Source organism: Centropristis striata, chromosome 17, assembly GCF_030273125.1.
Source record: "Centropristis striata isolate RG_2023a ecotype Rhode Island chromosome 17, C.striata_1.0, whole genome shotgun sequence".
NCBI lineage: Eukaryota > Metazoa > Chordata > Actinopteri > Perciformes > Serranidae > Centropristis > Centropristis striata.
In genome coordinates this window covers 13,047,463-13,064,042 of record NC_081533.1, presented here as the reverse complement: position 1 = coordinate 13,064,042, position 16,580 = coordinate 13,047,463, and the positions used below count along the sequence as shown (strand labels likewise).

Here is a 16,580-nt window from a genome sequence, read left to right as displayed (position 1 = left end):
TTTAGTCAAAGCAGGCACTTTGGGTTTGTTTTTTTTCTCTGTACAAGTCACACGGTTTTAATTCTGAGAACATAATGGCTGCCCTGTAAAGTCCTGTGAGGCACACACAGTTCATGTAACTAATGTACTCTATTATGCCTCGTCTCCGCTGTTTAGTCTTACCGAGGAAGGCGTTGGGGATGGTAATTTTAAGCCACATGCGGTCCCTGACTTCGAGACCCGACTCTGGCGAGGCCATGGCCTTGGCAACGGATGCCATGTCAGAGTGCAGTGATAAGTTGAAGTCATCGAAACCTGGAGAGAGACAGAAGGGCATTTTAGGAAAGAGGAAGGACGTGTCGACATGACAGATTACCCAGAGGTGAAATCTGGGTCAAAACAAGGAGGCTAGACGTGGAACTTTGAGGTGGAGATCAAAGGCAGGAAAGCAGCAGACATCATTTATCACATCACGTAACAAGAGCGACAAAGGCTGAGAGACAGATGTGAAAGATGATGCTCGCGCCAACATCATTAGAGGAGAAAAACAGGAGAGTGAAACAGGAAAAAGATACTACACAAGGATGAAAATCATTCAGGGCTTCAATATCCACCCTAAAACACTGAAAAAGGAATTTTGTTGACCAAAAAAACTAAATAAAACCCCAGTCAAAATACCTCAGGGCAGGTTGAGCACATTTCACACGCTTTTCATTCTTCATTAGTAAATAGTTTTAACTGCGTTCATGCATTTGGCATGAATTTTGGCAAGATTGTGCGTTTTGATTTGCTCTTGTTATTTCCAGCTCGGCTCCTGCAGTAAGGCTAAAATTTTCTATCGCCGCCCCCTCCCTCTGGAACTCTCTACCCAAAAACATCAGAGACTGCTCAGATCAATCCACATAAAAAAAAACTCCTCAAAACTCACCTGTTCAGAACTGCTTTTAATGTGTGAACTTTGTTGTTGATTTTAACTGTTTGTTGTATCTTTAACTGCATTTTAACTGTTCTAACTGTAAAGTGTCTTTGTGTACCCTGAAAAGCGCTCTATAAATTAAATGTATTATTATTATTATTACTAATAATAAAATATGCTGTGTACAAACAATAGTTACATTCTTAAGGTTGATCCATTGAAACCAATTTTGCAATTAAAGTAGAATATAATAATGTATAATATTTTTAAGAGTGCATTTTATGCACTAAGCAGTACAAGTGTGTAAACTCAGGGTTAAGTGAAACTCAATTTCAAAGATACTGTCAATCTAACTTGTTAACTTGATACAAAACCACTTAATTCATTAGAGTTACCAATTGAAGTAATTTCTTAAAGTTGGTTACCAATTTTCTCTTTTCAGTGCAAAAAAACTAAAACAAAAACTGGGCCCTTTGATGTCCTTAGAGGACAAAATGTCCACATCAAAAATCAGATCATAATTACCTAATATTTTCATTTTCAGAATTTTAACCCTTTAATGCCAGTTTGTTGAGAGAATGCCAGGGTGGTTTGTATTAAAAACACACAAAAGCTGCATTATTTTCCTTTTACTAAATGATAGGGAGGGGGTTTATTTATTCATTTCACAGTCTGGTATATGTCGATGATTTGCAACAACCCTGAAGTTGGGGCATTGTATCAAATACTAAAAGTGATTCATTGTAAAGCAGCAATAACTCCAGTGGAAATCAGGAAAATAGCATGTATTTGCAGCATTGGGCAAATATTAATTATCATAAATATATAACAGTTCAGTGATGTTGTGCTGCTGCTGGAAGTGCAATTTCCTGAGGGAACCTTGTCTGTCTGTCTGTCTGTCTGTCTGTCTGTCTGTCTGTCTGTCTGTCTGTCTGTCTGTCTGTCTGTCTGTCTGTCTGTCTGTCTGTCTGTCTGTCTGTCTGTCTGTCTGTCTGTCTGTCTGTCTATCTGTCTGTCTGTCTATCTGTCTGAGAAAAAAGGCTCAATCTGGTGGAAAACAGTAAAAACTAAACACTTTAAATGGTGGTTTTAATGGATTTCAGTGTGGACATTTTTTATCCTCAAGGGTCTCTCCGGCTGTATTTTGATGATCGAAAAAATGTAAAATAAAAAAAGCCAGACCTGTCCCTAGTGAGGCAGAACGATTAAATGTGAAGGATTTAGTTTCATGAGAGGATTGGGTGGATGTGAAAGAACTGAGACAGAGAGTTTGATGATTATGGAGACTCACGTTCAGTCTCGGTGACGGAGGAAGAAGAGGTGATGGTGCTGAGCGAGGAGCTGCCTGGGAAGGGCGGGTAGGCCCCGGTCATGGCCACAGAGTGGCTCACCCACGCTGCTGGGTCAATGGGTCGGATCGGTTCATCTGCACGGACGGAGAAGAAGATTAGGAAACGAGCCTGACATCAGCAAACGACCAAATAACAACCAGGCAGCCGTGTACTTACTGCGAGGCAGAGTGAAGTAGCCCTGAGGAGAAGGGTCCCAGCACTTAGCCACTGTGAGGATGATGGGCCTGGAAAAAAACACCACAACCACAAGTCATTATAATCATTGTTGACCACTTGATTTTTCAAGCGCATTCAACAGCATCCAACCTAACATACTCAAAAACAAGCTCACAGAGATGATGGTGGATCTTTCCTTCATCTCCTGGATCACAGATTAACTGACAGAAAAAGACCACATTTTGTCAGGTTGGGGAACTGTGTTTCTGGGTCATTCATGAGCAGCACAGGGGCTCCACAAGGCACTGTTCTGGCTCCATTCCTGTTTACACTGTACACAGCGGACTTCAAATACAACTCTGAGTCCTGCCACATCCAGAAGTACTCGGACGACACTGCTATTGTGGCGTGTATCAGGAATGGACAGGAATCTGAATATAGGGATCTGATAAAAGCCTTCAGTGACTGGAGTCACAAGAACTATCTGCTACTGAACACCTCAAAGACTAAGGAAATGATCATAGATTTCCGCAGGTTCAAGCCCCCTCTTCAGCCAGTGAATACCTGTGGGGTGGACATGGAGGTGGTGCCAAGTTATAAGTATCTGGGTGTATACCTGGATAATAAGTTGGACTGGTCCCTAAACACAGACGCTCTCTACAAAAAGGGGCAGAGCCGCCTCTTTTTCTTAAGGATCTCAGATCTATGGACATGTGTAGTAAGATGCTGCAGATGTTTTATCAGTCTGTGGTGGTAGTGTGTTGTTTTATGCTGCAGTCTGCTGGGGAGGCAGCATCAGACACAGAGATGAAGGCAGTTGGACAGACTGGTCTAAAGAGCTGGTTCTGTGGTTGGAGCCAGGTTGGACACACTGGAGGAGGTGGTGGAGAGATGAACTGTTAAGATGTTGGAGGCCATCCTGAAATACCCAGATCATCCGCTACACAAAACCTTTATGGACCAAAAAAACAGCAGTGGACGGTTCCTCTCTCTTCGTTGCAGGACGGAGAGATTCAAAAGATCCTTTGCTCCTACAGCCATCAGGCTGTCTCATTCTAACAGAGTTACCATACTAACTGAATTTCCCCTCGGGCATAAATAAAGTAATTTTGATTTGATTGATTTTGACTTATCGAAAATAAGAAAAACAACAACTCACCCCGGCTTGTGTACAATCTCCCTCAGCACCCGCACGGCATCATCGTTACTCATATTCTCAAAGTTGATGTCATTCACCTTGGAGGGGTTTGAAGAATAGGAAAATGATTTCAGTTAGACTGAGAGATTTAAAGCTGAAATTATTAACTGACAAAAACCAGGCAGCTATTTTAATATTATTTTAATTGTTGGAATCCCTTGTTCCAGCATGGCACTTTTCAAGACTTTTTGTCTTCATGGTCTCATGTTTATTTTTGTTTTCAGATTGTTGCGGGACAAAACAAACTAAAAAATGATGTTGCTTTGATGTATTTTCACAAATTTCTATTATTATTATTCTATTATTATTATTATAAACCAAGTGATTCATCAATTAAAACAAAACATTAATCCAGAATGAAAAATCCTTTGTAGCTGCCCTACGCGTCAACACTGATTGAATTTCGTTTTAACATTCATTGTTTTCTAGAATCCAAAGAACAAACAGTCATAGAGGTTGAGGGGGAAAAACAGAACATAAAAAAAAATAAAAATAAAACAAAATGTAAGCTAAAATAATTTTTAAATGTTATGTTGCGGGTCAAATTTAACAATTTCAAAGTTAAAAAATCTAAAAAAAATAGTTACAAGTATTTTTTCACAAAAATAATAAAATAATAAAATGTAAAATAAAAAAAAAATAAAAAATCAACATCATGTTAAACCATTGTATTTTATATATAGGTCTTTCCAATGTACTTGAGGTGTGATGAGATGAGATGTACTGTGAGGGGTAAAGAACACCAATGCACTAAATATTGTTTGAAATGTTTAGTAATGGAGTTATTGATAAAATATAAACAATGTTTATTGGGACTTTTTAGTTTTTCGGAAACTTTTGGATAATTAAACATAATAATATTTGTTTGTGTCCCATATTTCCTTATATCTATCTGACTTCCCTCTGGCTTCATAGGTAAATTAAAAGGTAGGGTATTAAAAGGTAAATCGTAAAGTACGTACGGAAATGGCAGCAGGGCGCCATTTCCGTACATACTTTACGATTTAATTTCTTCTTATTTTAAAGTAGATGTGTCGTCTAATTCAAGGTTTCTTTGATATCAATCTAGTTATACTGAAAAAACTATAAACACAATAAATATTTATGTTTATAGGGTGTTTATAAATCTCAGGACACCAAAAGGAATTTTTCCAACAGTGTTTCTAAACTGAAGAACCTTCGAGAAAAAATCCTAAAACAGGCCTCACAATGTCTGACAGCGAAAAAAGCTGCACCAGTATTCAGCAAAACCTTCATACAAACAGTAATTTAACACACTGCCTCTGATCTGGGATTAAGCTTGTATTCTTCCTCACCTGCAGCAGCATGTCACCGGGCTCGATACGTCCGTCTGCAGCCACAGCTCCTCCCTTCATGATGGAGCCGATGTAGATGCCTCCGTCTCCTCTTTCGTTGCTCTGGCCCACAATGCTGATTCCCAGGAAATTGTACTTCTCTGTATTGTTGAGAAATCAGAGGAGTGTTAACACCATGCACACACACGTGTTCCAACTTTAACCTGTTGTTGTTCAAAGAGCTTTTTGGTGGTTGTGGGCAGTGGATGTTTAGGGGGAGATAGCAGGTCAACAATAAATGCCACATAGAAGTGGTGACATCATCTGAAAGCTGCAAACCTGAAGATTAATTTGAGATGAAGCTCAGCACTGTGTGTCAAGTTGTTCTGGTCAAAAATATCAAATAAAAATGACTTAATGAATTAATTATTTATTAATTGAAGCCTATTATGAAGCCTATTATGGTGAATAAAGGCTCATAACATTAGTGGACGCTTTCTAAAGTCCAGTCCATTTTTAACTGTGTCCCAGAAGTTGTTGCAGCAATTGTTGGGTTGATATAATTTGTTAGACACAGTTGGTGCTCAATAATGCAATTTTATTCATAATGGATAAAAATGGTTAGAAAAAAACTCCAGAATATAACAATAATATGCCAAGACCTTTGGAACAACATAGAAGAATCCATACTGAGATCTGGGTTCAAAAACTTGAACTAGTCATTTTGGAGATTTCTGTATTTTCAGCGATTGGATGACGAGCACTTCTGTTCTACAAACTGCTGAGAAACCCTCTTATTGTCAATATACCTAGGAAACCTGCACATCATCTGAATGTTCTAGGTATAAACTCTATTTTATAGTTGTGAAGTTTCATGAGGTGGTGATTATCCTAGAGGTCACAGCAGCTCATTTTATACACTGAGATCAAGACTCAAGAAATGCCCTCACTGCAATGAATTGGCTACTACTGATGACTAACATCATCCCACATGAAGAAAACTGGTTTCATTGAATCCACAAGAGTCTCAGCTTTCCAGTGATAACCAGTTTTTGTAATTCAAAGCCTGCTTAGGGACCTCAGTGTCCACAAATATTCAAATACAGTAGGCGGAAATGGCAAATTTGTACTACATGAGAAAAAAAACAATGTGGTTTTTGCCTCAAACTGCATGTTGTCAGCATAAAGCATAAAAGGCATAGATTCCTTAGATCCTATTGTTTCATATGGTATCATTATATTTAGTATACCCCTAAAATTGAACCCGCTACGGCCTCCTTCTGAATAGTAACAGAGTAAAAGACAAAAGAATGCTGGAGGAGTTTACAGACCCATGTTTAGAGTGACGGTGATGATGTTCAAGGACATGGTGGAGTCAGTCACACTGCTGAAGGAGGAGGCCTGGAGAAGATTTAACATGCTTACAAACACTGACAACCACTCTGTAAATAACTGACTGAGCAATTACAGCATGAGCAGTGAGGTAGGAAAGATCAAATAAATAGGACATACCCTCTCCAAGCGTGGGGGGCGCTGTTTCCTGCGTCTGCGGTGCCGTTTAAGAAGCCTAGAGGCTGTGCTCTGCTCTGTTGCACTGCTGAACCTGCAAGTTCAACAAAAGGTGAAAGGTCAGGAGAGAAACATGTCTGCACAAACCAATAAAAAGGGTTTCTTCTGTCGCCCCTTTGTGTCTCAAACCTATAAAGATACTGGTGAGGCTAATCACAGATTCTTATTCTCGAAGGGCTGGGCGATATAAAGAATATATCAACATATTTTTGAATGCAATATGTTATCGCATATGGACCATATCGATATACTTCAATTTTTTTTTATTTCTTTATATATAAAAGCTGCCCTCACTAGGCTTTGTCATATTTAGTTATTTTGTAATGTTCATTAATCTTTTCTCCTAAATATATTTATTTCAGAAAAAGATTGGCCTATTTCATTTCATAGGCTGTTTTTATTAAAGATTTTTTTTTATTATTTAAATGTGCACTTTATGGAACTTTTTAAAAAAAATGGTTCTCCTGGTGTTATGTTCACTAAAATAAACGATTTCAATAAAACTACATGTGACATGTCAAATTTGGCTTTCACTTTGAACATTTGCTGTTACTTTGCGATAAAAATATCAGGATATATATCATATATCGATATGACATTTGCCACCAGTGCTTCTCGCTTAGTGATATGCTTCATCTGCACAAGAAACTGGCAAATTACTTTGTTTATATGGCTCAAAGTGTGGCTCCATGTGAATTTTTCTTTACCTTTTTTATGGCCAACATGTCTCTTCTCGTAGAAAAAGCTGCTGATCCCTGAGTTAAGTGAAGGAGTGGTAAAAGCCGGCTAACATTAACAACCAACTCACTAATAATGGGTGTCTGAGTTCTTTAGTAAACCATCTCTCTCAAAGACACACCAACTCTTCCTCCCTCCTCTCTTTCTTCGATCTCCCACCTGCTCATGGTGTCGTCGTCCTCGGAGTCGCAGAAGCTGGTGGTTTCCAGCTCGCTGCTCATCACTGTGCTGGAGCTCTCGTACCCTGCCAGGTGGCGCTCCAGGCGACTCTGGCCGTTCAAACGAGGCCCTGGGACACCACAGAAGAAGAAGCCCCCAAAGATGAGGGAAAAACATTCACCGTGAATTTCATGTTTGCTCAAGTCTGCGTTTGCTTTTCTTTTCGTCTATAGATTACAAACATTCCTCACTTCTGGACATTCCTTGATTATATCACATGGCATATATTCATTGTTTGGATTTTGGGAGCGAGCCAAATCTTGATAGGGTCGTAAAAAGAGCATTTTTCATCAGCACTGCGATCTGCTGTTTCTCACCGTGTGGCTCCAGGGTCTCTCTGTGCCGAGGCCTCTCCCTCCTGAAGGAAACTACAGACTCCGTTTCAGTCTGGTCGTCCAAGGTCTCCACGCTGCCGGTCGCATTGGGACTATAAAAGAAGAAGCAGGAGCCGATAAGAAGCAGAACATCAGAGAATTGTTGCTGTTTTAATGTAATAATTTTACCAAAGAGACATCTGTTTTTTCGACTGACAGATATTTATCGGCCTATCAAAGGCATATCTACAGTCATGGAAAAATTATTAGACCACCATTGTTTTCTCAAATGTCTTGTTCATTTTAATGCCTGGAACAACTAAAGGTACTTTTGTTTAGACAAATATAATGATAACAACAAAAATAGCTCATGGGAGTTTTATTTAAGAGCTGATATCTAGACATTTTCCATGGATTTCTTGGTAATGATTTTGGCTATTATCAGGAAAAAACATTGAAATCATTATATTTGTCCAAACAAATGTACCTTTAGTTGTACCAGGCATTAAATGAACAAGAAATTAAAGATAACAAGTGCGGTCTAATCATTTTTCCATGACTGTTGGTGGTCCCATAACATACATACAGGCTCAGAAAATATCTTCAAACAGTTTGTGTTTTAACTTCCTAAAAATGTCACGTTTCATTTCCACTTTAAAAGTAAGCATCATAAAGAATCCTTAAAAGAAAATCACAAAATCTGTGTAATTGAAGAAGAAAAAAAAAGGCAAAAAGCAGGAAATATGCATCTACCCCCTGCATTGTGGTGTCAGTTTCATACAATTAGAAAACGGAGATGAACCAATGAATGGCAAAGTGCATGAGGTCTTAGCTAAGTGCCCTTTTTAACACTCACACACGCACGTACTGATTTCAACTGTATCATATGAGGAAGTAATGCGATACATTTCCCTTATTGATATTTTGTCCCTCCGCTACTAATGAATGCATTTAGCAGGATGTGGTAACACCTTCTCAACCTCAAACCTAATTTGGTACTTATAATGAGATAGTATCAGCAGAAATATTGGTGTATTGGTCACCAAAACCATCTGAAGAAAGGAGCAAGAAGCAGCCAGAAGCCACAGGACTGCACCGTCACATCCACAGCTGGAAACAGGCTAATTATGCGTGTAGCAACAAGCAAATGCTCCAGTCAGACGACGTGGGGCAGCAGACGTCAGTGCTATGCACACACCGACAAATATGCTGATTACATAGGCGCACAGAGAACGCTTTGTGGTTCATGATGAAAGAAAAATACTTTTCCTCATCAGACAGTCGCAGAGACCCTACAACTAGAATTATATTTCATTTTCCAGCATGAGCAATGGTTGTTGATCCAGCTCCAAATGCAGTATGGAAAGAAACGTGGTTAATTCTCCACCGGCTGAAAACCGCACATATAGAGAAGTTAAAAGGAAATTGCTTAATTTGAAATTGGATTCAAAAACCATCAGGCCACCCTCCTGCAGCCGCGGGAGACAGACGGGACGGGCTCCAAACATAAAACATGAATGAGAGAGCTGCAGCCTTAATGGGAGGTTGCAGTGACAATGTGAACTACGGCTGACCCCTAAAACAAACTTTAAGAGCTCCAGACAACTTGCTCCTCAAGGAAGTTAGAGGGACGTTAAAAAGCTATTTAAATTACAAACAGTTTGTTTTGGACTCTACAGGCTCTATTCAAGTTACAGTGGGATAACATGGATGCTAAAGGATGAAAATAAAACCTTTATTTGGATCATTATTTGATTCAGAAAGCGTCTGTGACTAGACTTTTTTTAGTGGTTTCACACTCTGTAAAGCTGCCATAATTACTTTTTTTTCCTTTTTTTTTTTTACAGACCGTGACTTAACAAATTTGGTTCAGTGTCAACACTCTAATTAGTGACATTTAAATGCAAACGCTCTGTTAAACCCATTACACGCTATCTGCCCAGCACTTAACAGCAGACAAAGTTAGCAACTAGCTGATGATATTTGTGGAGCATTTAGCAGCCAAAGGAGATATTTCTTTAAAGAGTTGGTTAAAAGCAAAACAGAAGTCAACAGAGAGTGAATATTGAACCTACAATCATCAGGTTGCCTGAACATCATCCTAATGAACAGTAATGTTGCACAAGTGTACAATAAGTGTACAATATATTTATAATCTTTTCACTGCTTTGCCTTGCCATTATGAGGCCCTTTCCAACGAGAAACAGAAGCTGTTATCTAGACTCCCGTCACAGCACCAGACTCCATTGACAAAACCAGCAGAAAATTAAGAACAATCTAACTATAGCGATATATATATTAGACCACCCTTCTTTTCTTCAATTTCTTGTTCTTTTTAATGTCTGGTACATTTATTTGGACACATGTAATACCAACAAAAATAGCTCATAAAAGTTTAATTTAAGAGCTGATATCTAGCCATTTTCCATGGTTTTCTTGATGATAACCAAAATCATTATCATATAATTATTATTATTATTACCGAAAAACATGGAAAATGTCTAGATATCAGCTCTTAAATTAAACTCTTATGAGCTATTTTTGTTGTTATTATATTTGTCGAAACAAATGTACAGATTGAATAAGACATTTGAGAAAACAATGGTGGTCTAATAATTTTTTCCATGAGTGTATTTATATATATATTTTAAACAACTCCACCTCAAAAAAATCCAAATCATCTCTTTAAACACTGGACAAAGTCAGGTATTTTGGTCTTTATTATGTACCGTTAAGATTTAAAAAGCAAGAACTTATAAGTGAATTTCGACATCACATTCAAACTATGTGTAAGAACATTTTAAAATCAAGTCTGTGTGTATGTTTAATGTACAGAGCTTCTCCCAGAAGGTTTACAACAAGGGCGGCCCCAGCTAAGATCAGGTTCTAATGAGCTGTAGTATTCCTTCTATTCTTGTGGGAAATTGATACTGGGAGTGTATGAGATATTCAGAAAAAAGATACAGTATCGACATTACAGCTGTGGGAGAGTCACAGTTTTAAAGGACTGGAGAGATGTGCAGCTTTGAGAGGGTTTTTGGCCCTGTGGTGCTTCTCTTCAGGTAAATAAACAGAGCAATAAATATTTCAAATGAGTGGGTGTGCTTTGCTTACTGGAAGGAGGGCGGTCTGGAATCCCCGATGCCCCCGGTCCTCTCTGCAGGTGGGGGTGGGAGGGGCGGAGGAGGAGGCGAAGGCTGGGTAGGTGTTTCCACAGGGGGGACCACGGCCACTGGAGGCTCTGCTGTCGGAGTGTCTGAAGACACCAGCTGGAAATAAAGACAAAAAGGTGAGGACACAAAAACATAAAAAAAAAAGAAGAATCCAATAAACAAAAAGGTAGAGAAACGGGATGTGGAGTGGAGAGAAACTGGCACAACACAAATGGCAGAGAGGAGAGAGGGTGAGAAAAGGAGGGGATTGAAAAGAGGAGCAGGAGGGAGGAGGAGGGAAAGCAGCTAAGATGTCAATTACTTTGACACACAAACACTGTACTCTTTTCAGATGGACGTCTCAAGGGCATACTGAAATGCTATCCTACACTTAACCTGTCTCTCTTCATTATACAACAAAAGTGCCTACAAGCGCACACACACACACACAAACACACACACACACACACATACACACACAACACACACATCAACAATTAGGATGAATGCCATTCGATATCCAATTACCTGAACCATAAAAATCCAGGAAGGGAATAAGATGCAGTGTAGAGACCAGTTGACCAAAAAAAAAAAACATGGGCGTATTGGTGAGAGACAAAAGTCTACTTAAGAGGTAATAGTCAAGTTTTTGCTTTAATTTGTCATTATGCAGTAAATAGCCCCTTTCATAGTGATTTAATGCGGGGACATTTACGGCTCTGTAACTTCACGCCTGCAATATGAATGCACCCGAAGCGGGATGCTGGGATCAAGTGATCCCACCTATTTTCCGCCTCCAGAGATAGTCACAGAGGTGGAAAGGTGGTGGGACTGTTGGAAGCGGGACCACTATGAACGGGCCATCGGGGCGAAGCGGGATATTTGACGTCGCGTGTGACGTCTAACAAACACCTCCCACTTGGTCCGACAGTCATCAGATCACTGTTCACTGCGGCTGCTGTCGCTAACAGTGCACAGCGTTCGCCGCTTATTGTAAACAAACCAGCATGCCAACTATACACGTGGTGTGCGCTGATGATCGTAAACAAACCTGCGTCGCTAACTGTGCACAGTGTGTCCGGTGCTTGTTGTAAACAAACGGAGGTCGCTAAGTGAACACATGCTGCAGCACATATACTGTACTGCTACCAAGCTAACTGTGTAGCCTATTAGCACTGTGCTACCCCGCAGCACTGCTGCCTCTCTATCGTGCTTCATCATCATCTCCTCCCACCTTGATCCACGGCGCCGGACTGCACTATGAAAGGGCACAAATATCACGCCTTCGTGGAATCACTATGAACACCCTAAGGCGAAAAGCCGGCACGGATCTTTCCGGCAATATATCGGGACATTTGCATACCGCACTATGAAAGGTGCTACAATTAAGTAAATGTTGAGTGCACATTATAATGGCTATAGAATAATGACACCATCTGTATTTAAAATGGTTCTCTATCAGCCTAACTTTTACTATGCAGTTCTGTCTGCCACTGGGTCTCATCTCCAAGGAAAATGAAGGCTCCATTTACAGCACAAGAGAAGTGCATTCACCATTGTGCAATCTAAACAGGAAGAGGATAGCACTTTAGGTAGGGTAGCCGGGGTTATTGGTTGCCAATATACTTATAGGCAATATAATAAAAACAAGGAGGCGCCATAGTCTGAACCAAGACAGCAGACTCTCTTTATCGTCTCTCATATGGGCTACGGCAGCACATTACAGCACTTCTTTTTCTTCTTCTTTCCTTTCACAATAAAAGTCCTAACATCACTGCTTAGGGGCAACTCAATAAAATCAGCGTTCTTTTTACCAGATCGGTAAGTAACAAAACCTGCCTGTTCTTTGATACCACTGAGTGTCAAAGTTTGTAGTACAAATTGGGTTTGTCATGGTTGCTGGTGGCTGCTCGGCTCTGAGGAAAAACGGAAAGTGATCCGCTTGTCTATGCGCCTGCAGTGCCGACAGGAATACTGCACTGAAGTGATACAGGAAGGGTTTGAAAAGTTGTCTCTCTCCACTTTAATGCTGACGATATTCAGAACCCATGCATTTAAAAAAAACTAGAACATTTAAAAATGTGTGCACCAATCCATAGGTTTGGTGCATTCAAAATGACTTCAGATAAACAAGCTTCACATTCCCCGTCAAAACAACTCAACCAAGTGGAGCCTGTACAGACTGAGTCACTCCCTGCTCTCCCCCTCCCAACTAATGGCTATGTGACTATGAAACACTCGTCTTCTGGGATCTCTCCATCCGTCTTGGCCTGCAGATCAGTACATATATCACATATCAGTCCCTCTGGTCTCTGAGCTTTGTTCCCCCTCTTTTAATGCCTTAAATGCACTTAACAGATGCTTCGGCCTCAAACCTGCTTATCTGGGCCCAGTCCCGATGTTTTGTCTCTATTCAAATGTAACTCATGGGGTAGGTAGGACAACTGGGCCTTCTACTAGAGAAATGGAAAGTATGAAGAGTGTATCTGGCAACTCGCTTTACTGTAACTGGTAACAAGCTGGGCTGCTTGTAGCTCACAAGCTTGAGTATCGATTAACACAACGAGAGAGACATTTGTCTTTCCCATGATTCGTTCAGAGAAGCCCATTTGGCTCCACATGTTGCATGGTCAAATAATCATTGTAATGTGCAGATTTGTTAGATTATGTCATGCATCTGTGAACTTGGTGCCTTTCAAATGGCTTAAACAGCAACGCTGACTACATAGTCCTGACTTGTGTCTTTAAAGACTTATAAAACTGTCAAAACTTACAAAAACACTGGCTTTTCTTTACAGTTGTTTCACTTATTTTTGGAATCTCAATTTTAGGTTCATGGCTGGTTGTCTGTAAAAATGCAATACCTAAAAAAATGGCAATTGGAAAAACAAAAATAGACCTCACAGACCTTAAGAAATTGGCATAATATGGGAAATATTTGTAAAGGACATAACTTCAGAATTGGTTTCACTACAACCAACAACAATGGATACATCTAAAAAAAAAAACAGTGTTGATATTATGACCGTAGAATAAGAAATATACTCCGTTCTGCTCTTATGCTATAAGTAAAACATTATATAAAAATAATTCAAAAACACCTTGTACTGGAATCAATTAAACTGAAAACCAGACCAGAGAATGTGTTTAAATGAAGCAAAGGTGAATTTTTATCGTCTGGTGAAACTACTGGTACATGCTGTTGGCTACAGTGACTCAGAATGTGGCTAAAGCTCCAAGAAGTCTTTTCTCATAGATGCCGTGAGTCTGTTTCCTCCTGTTTAACCTGGCTGCACAGTTTGTCTGGTTCAGCTTTCCCACTCTTTCCAGGAGATTTTTGCCAAGATAATTGTATTTTTAAAACACTCACCAAAGCACAAGCCGAAACTAGACGATGCAATATGATAAATAATCGTGCAACGTTAACGACTCAAATTGGAAATTAATTACTTCCATTTTATTGCTGCTCGTTAGACAAGATCATTGGTCCGAGGGGGGTCTTGGGGAGTGCACAGGAAAGCCCTCTGGCTGCTGATGTTGGCTGACTTTTCAGATAAAAACCAAGTCTTGACATTTTCACAGAGGCCTCAGCGGGAAATGATTGAAATTAGGTCATTTGCGGATTTAGAGCAATGGTCACCAGTGAAGTCTGGATACCCCCTGTTCCCATTTATATATGCAACAGGTTTACGGTTTCTTACCCATGAAACCACTCTTCCGTTGAAACATGGCAGCTTGGCACTGTCATCGGAAATCTCTTCCTTCACCACCCTGAAAAACAGAAAGACACAGTGAGGTCCAGGAGGTATAAATCGTTCTACCTTCATAACATCACAGCACGGTATGTGGTGTCTGGGTGGTGCAGTGGGAACACAACACCGACATTTTAGTCCAGTCATAAAGCAAAAAGTGAAACTGCAGGGGAGTTTAACAGTTTACATTACTGACACATTACATAAAATATATTAGGCTATGGCAGCAACATGGCTAAACTAAATCAAATGCTGGACTCATTTCTAAAATATGACTAAATTATGTTTTGACAAGTTCTTCTCTTCGCTTGCCATATTTCTTTTGCATGTGTTACCAGTGTTTTATGGATCAGACTGAAGAGGCTCTGGTTGAGCAAGACTTAAGCCTACAGCCATGTTTCCATTTTAGTCTTAATAAATTTTGAAGCGAAATTTTGATTTGTCGCCTTCAAGAAATTAGGCATGTTTCCATCAACTGGTTAAGAGCAACTAAATAAAGATGCATAAACATACTTTGGTCAGAAGATGGCAGTGTAATGTTTTGCTGTAGGATAATCCATCAGTTAACAGGAGAAGAAGAAGATCACGCAATAGAGAGAAAACAAAAAAGAGGTTGGTAATAAGAAAAACTTGGCCACCAACGAGAGAAAATGGAGAGAGGTCTTCAGGAATTAAATTCAATTGGGCAACTTATAATTGTTTCATGTCAGCGTAAAAACGCTGAACAGACATGTGAGTTATTAAATGTTCGCTACTTCAGAATTGTTTGCAATAAAGTGTTTCCATCTCCCGTTTAGCGCATTAACTATTTTTGGAAAAGAAAAAAAAACACCTCAAGCGAGCTTAAACACTTACAAACTAAACTAACCTAAACTTACTGCATATTTTTGTAAGTTTTATTGAATTTTTTGGTTTCCATCAAGCTTTTCTCATGCAAATCTTCAAAATACACAAAAAAAATTGTTTATGGAAACTTATATCGAATCAACAGCTGTAGATTCCCTTAAAAATTAAAAACCAGAAATTAGTGTTAAAAGCATTTTTAAATTAGATGAATGGTTGCCTGGTAACGTATTAACTTTTAGACTTAATATTGAGTGATTTTAAATCCAATCAATTAGATACATATATTGACCTAAATGTTTGTTTGGAGTTACTTTTCAGTCCATGCAGAATACAAGGTTTGATGATTGAAGTACCTTATTAATCCCCGGTGGGGAAATTACTTTTGTCAGAGAGACCCCAGTGAAAAATATTCAAAGAGTAAGAAGTGGAAATACAATAAAATAAAATAAAGAAAATGAAAGAACTAAAACAAATATACAATTTGTATAATGATGCAGGTAATGTGAAGTGTTGTATGCTAGGGTTAGCACAACAGGTAGATTTGCATTCGAGTCAGTTACGTCAACCTGCTTGTGGGTTTGTGGTCAGCTACAACAGCAACGGAGACAGTGTTGTGTGTAAAACAAAGAGTGTTAGCCCGTAGTTGTAGAGTATGTGAATGGACATTCTTTTTTTTTCGAACTGAAAAAAATAAACTACAACAGCGTAGGCTAGATGCATATACATATTCATACACATACTCACATAGGCACCATTAAACAGATGTACATAAACATATAAACATTTACACACATACAGTATATAAAGCCTATACATGCATCTGCCCTGTCTAAGTAATAAGATAGAAATAAGAACCAGTTAACTTAATATTCAATATGCATTTCCTTATATCATTTTGGTTCGAAAAAAAAGGGAGTAGGCTGAAGTATAAAATACTTATCTAGGCCTCTCCCCTGGTACTCAACACTTCAAAATAAGAAATTGTATCTCTATATATAGCCACTTAATGTAAAATAAATATGCATTATTATTACATCAACAACATCATCTAGATGAGCCGATCATCGGGACGAAGAAAACAAAACTGAAGCTAA

At 39.2% G+C, this 16,580-nt stretch overlaps 1 protein-coding gene across 1 annotated transcript in view; it reads right to left on the bottom strand.

Moving 5' to 3' along the window:
- Positions 1–16,580, bottom strand: part of dvl2 (dishevelled segment polarity protein 2) — a 29,022-nt gene that overhangs the window by 5,503 nt on the left and 6,939 nt on the right. Inside the window, exons 2-12 of the mRNA XM_059355431.1 lie at positions 14,590–14,659; positions 10,851–11,005; positions 7,740–7,849; positions 7,363–7,492; positions 6,409–6,499; positions 6,228–6,297; positions 4,918–5,057; positions 3,563–3,639; positions 2,404–2,471; positions 2,187–2,321; positions 163–294 (exon numbers count right to left, since the gene is read on the bottom strand). Of these exons, the coding sequence (XP_059211414.1) occupies positions 163–294; positions 2,187–2,321; positions 2,404–2,471; positions 3,563–3,639; positions 4,918–5,057; positions 6,228–6,297; positions 6,409–6,499; positions 7,363–7,492; positions 7,740–7,849; positions 10,851–11,005; positions 14,590–14,659 (1,178 nt within the window). The remainder of the gene's footprint in view (positions 1–162; positions 295–2,186; positions 2,322–2,403; positions 2,472–3,562; positions 3,640–4,917; positions 5,058–6,227; positions 6,298–6,408; positions 6,500–7,362; positions 7,493–7,739; positions 7,850–10,850; positions 11,006–14,589; positions 14,660–16,580) is intronic.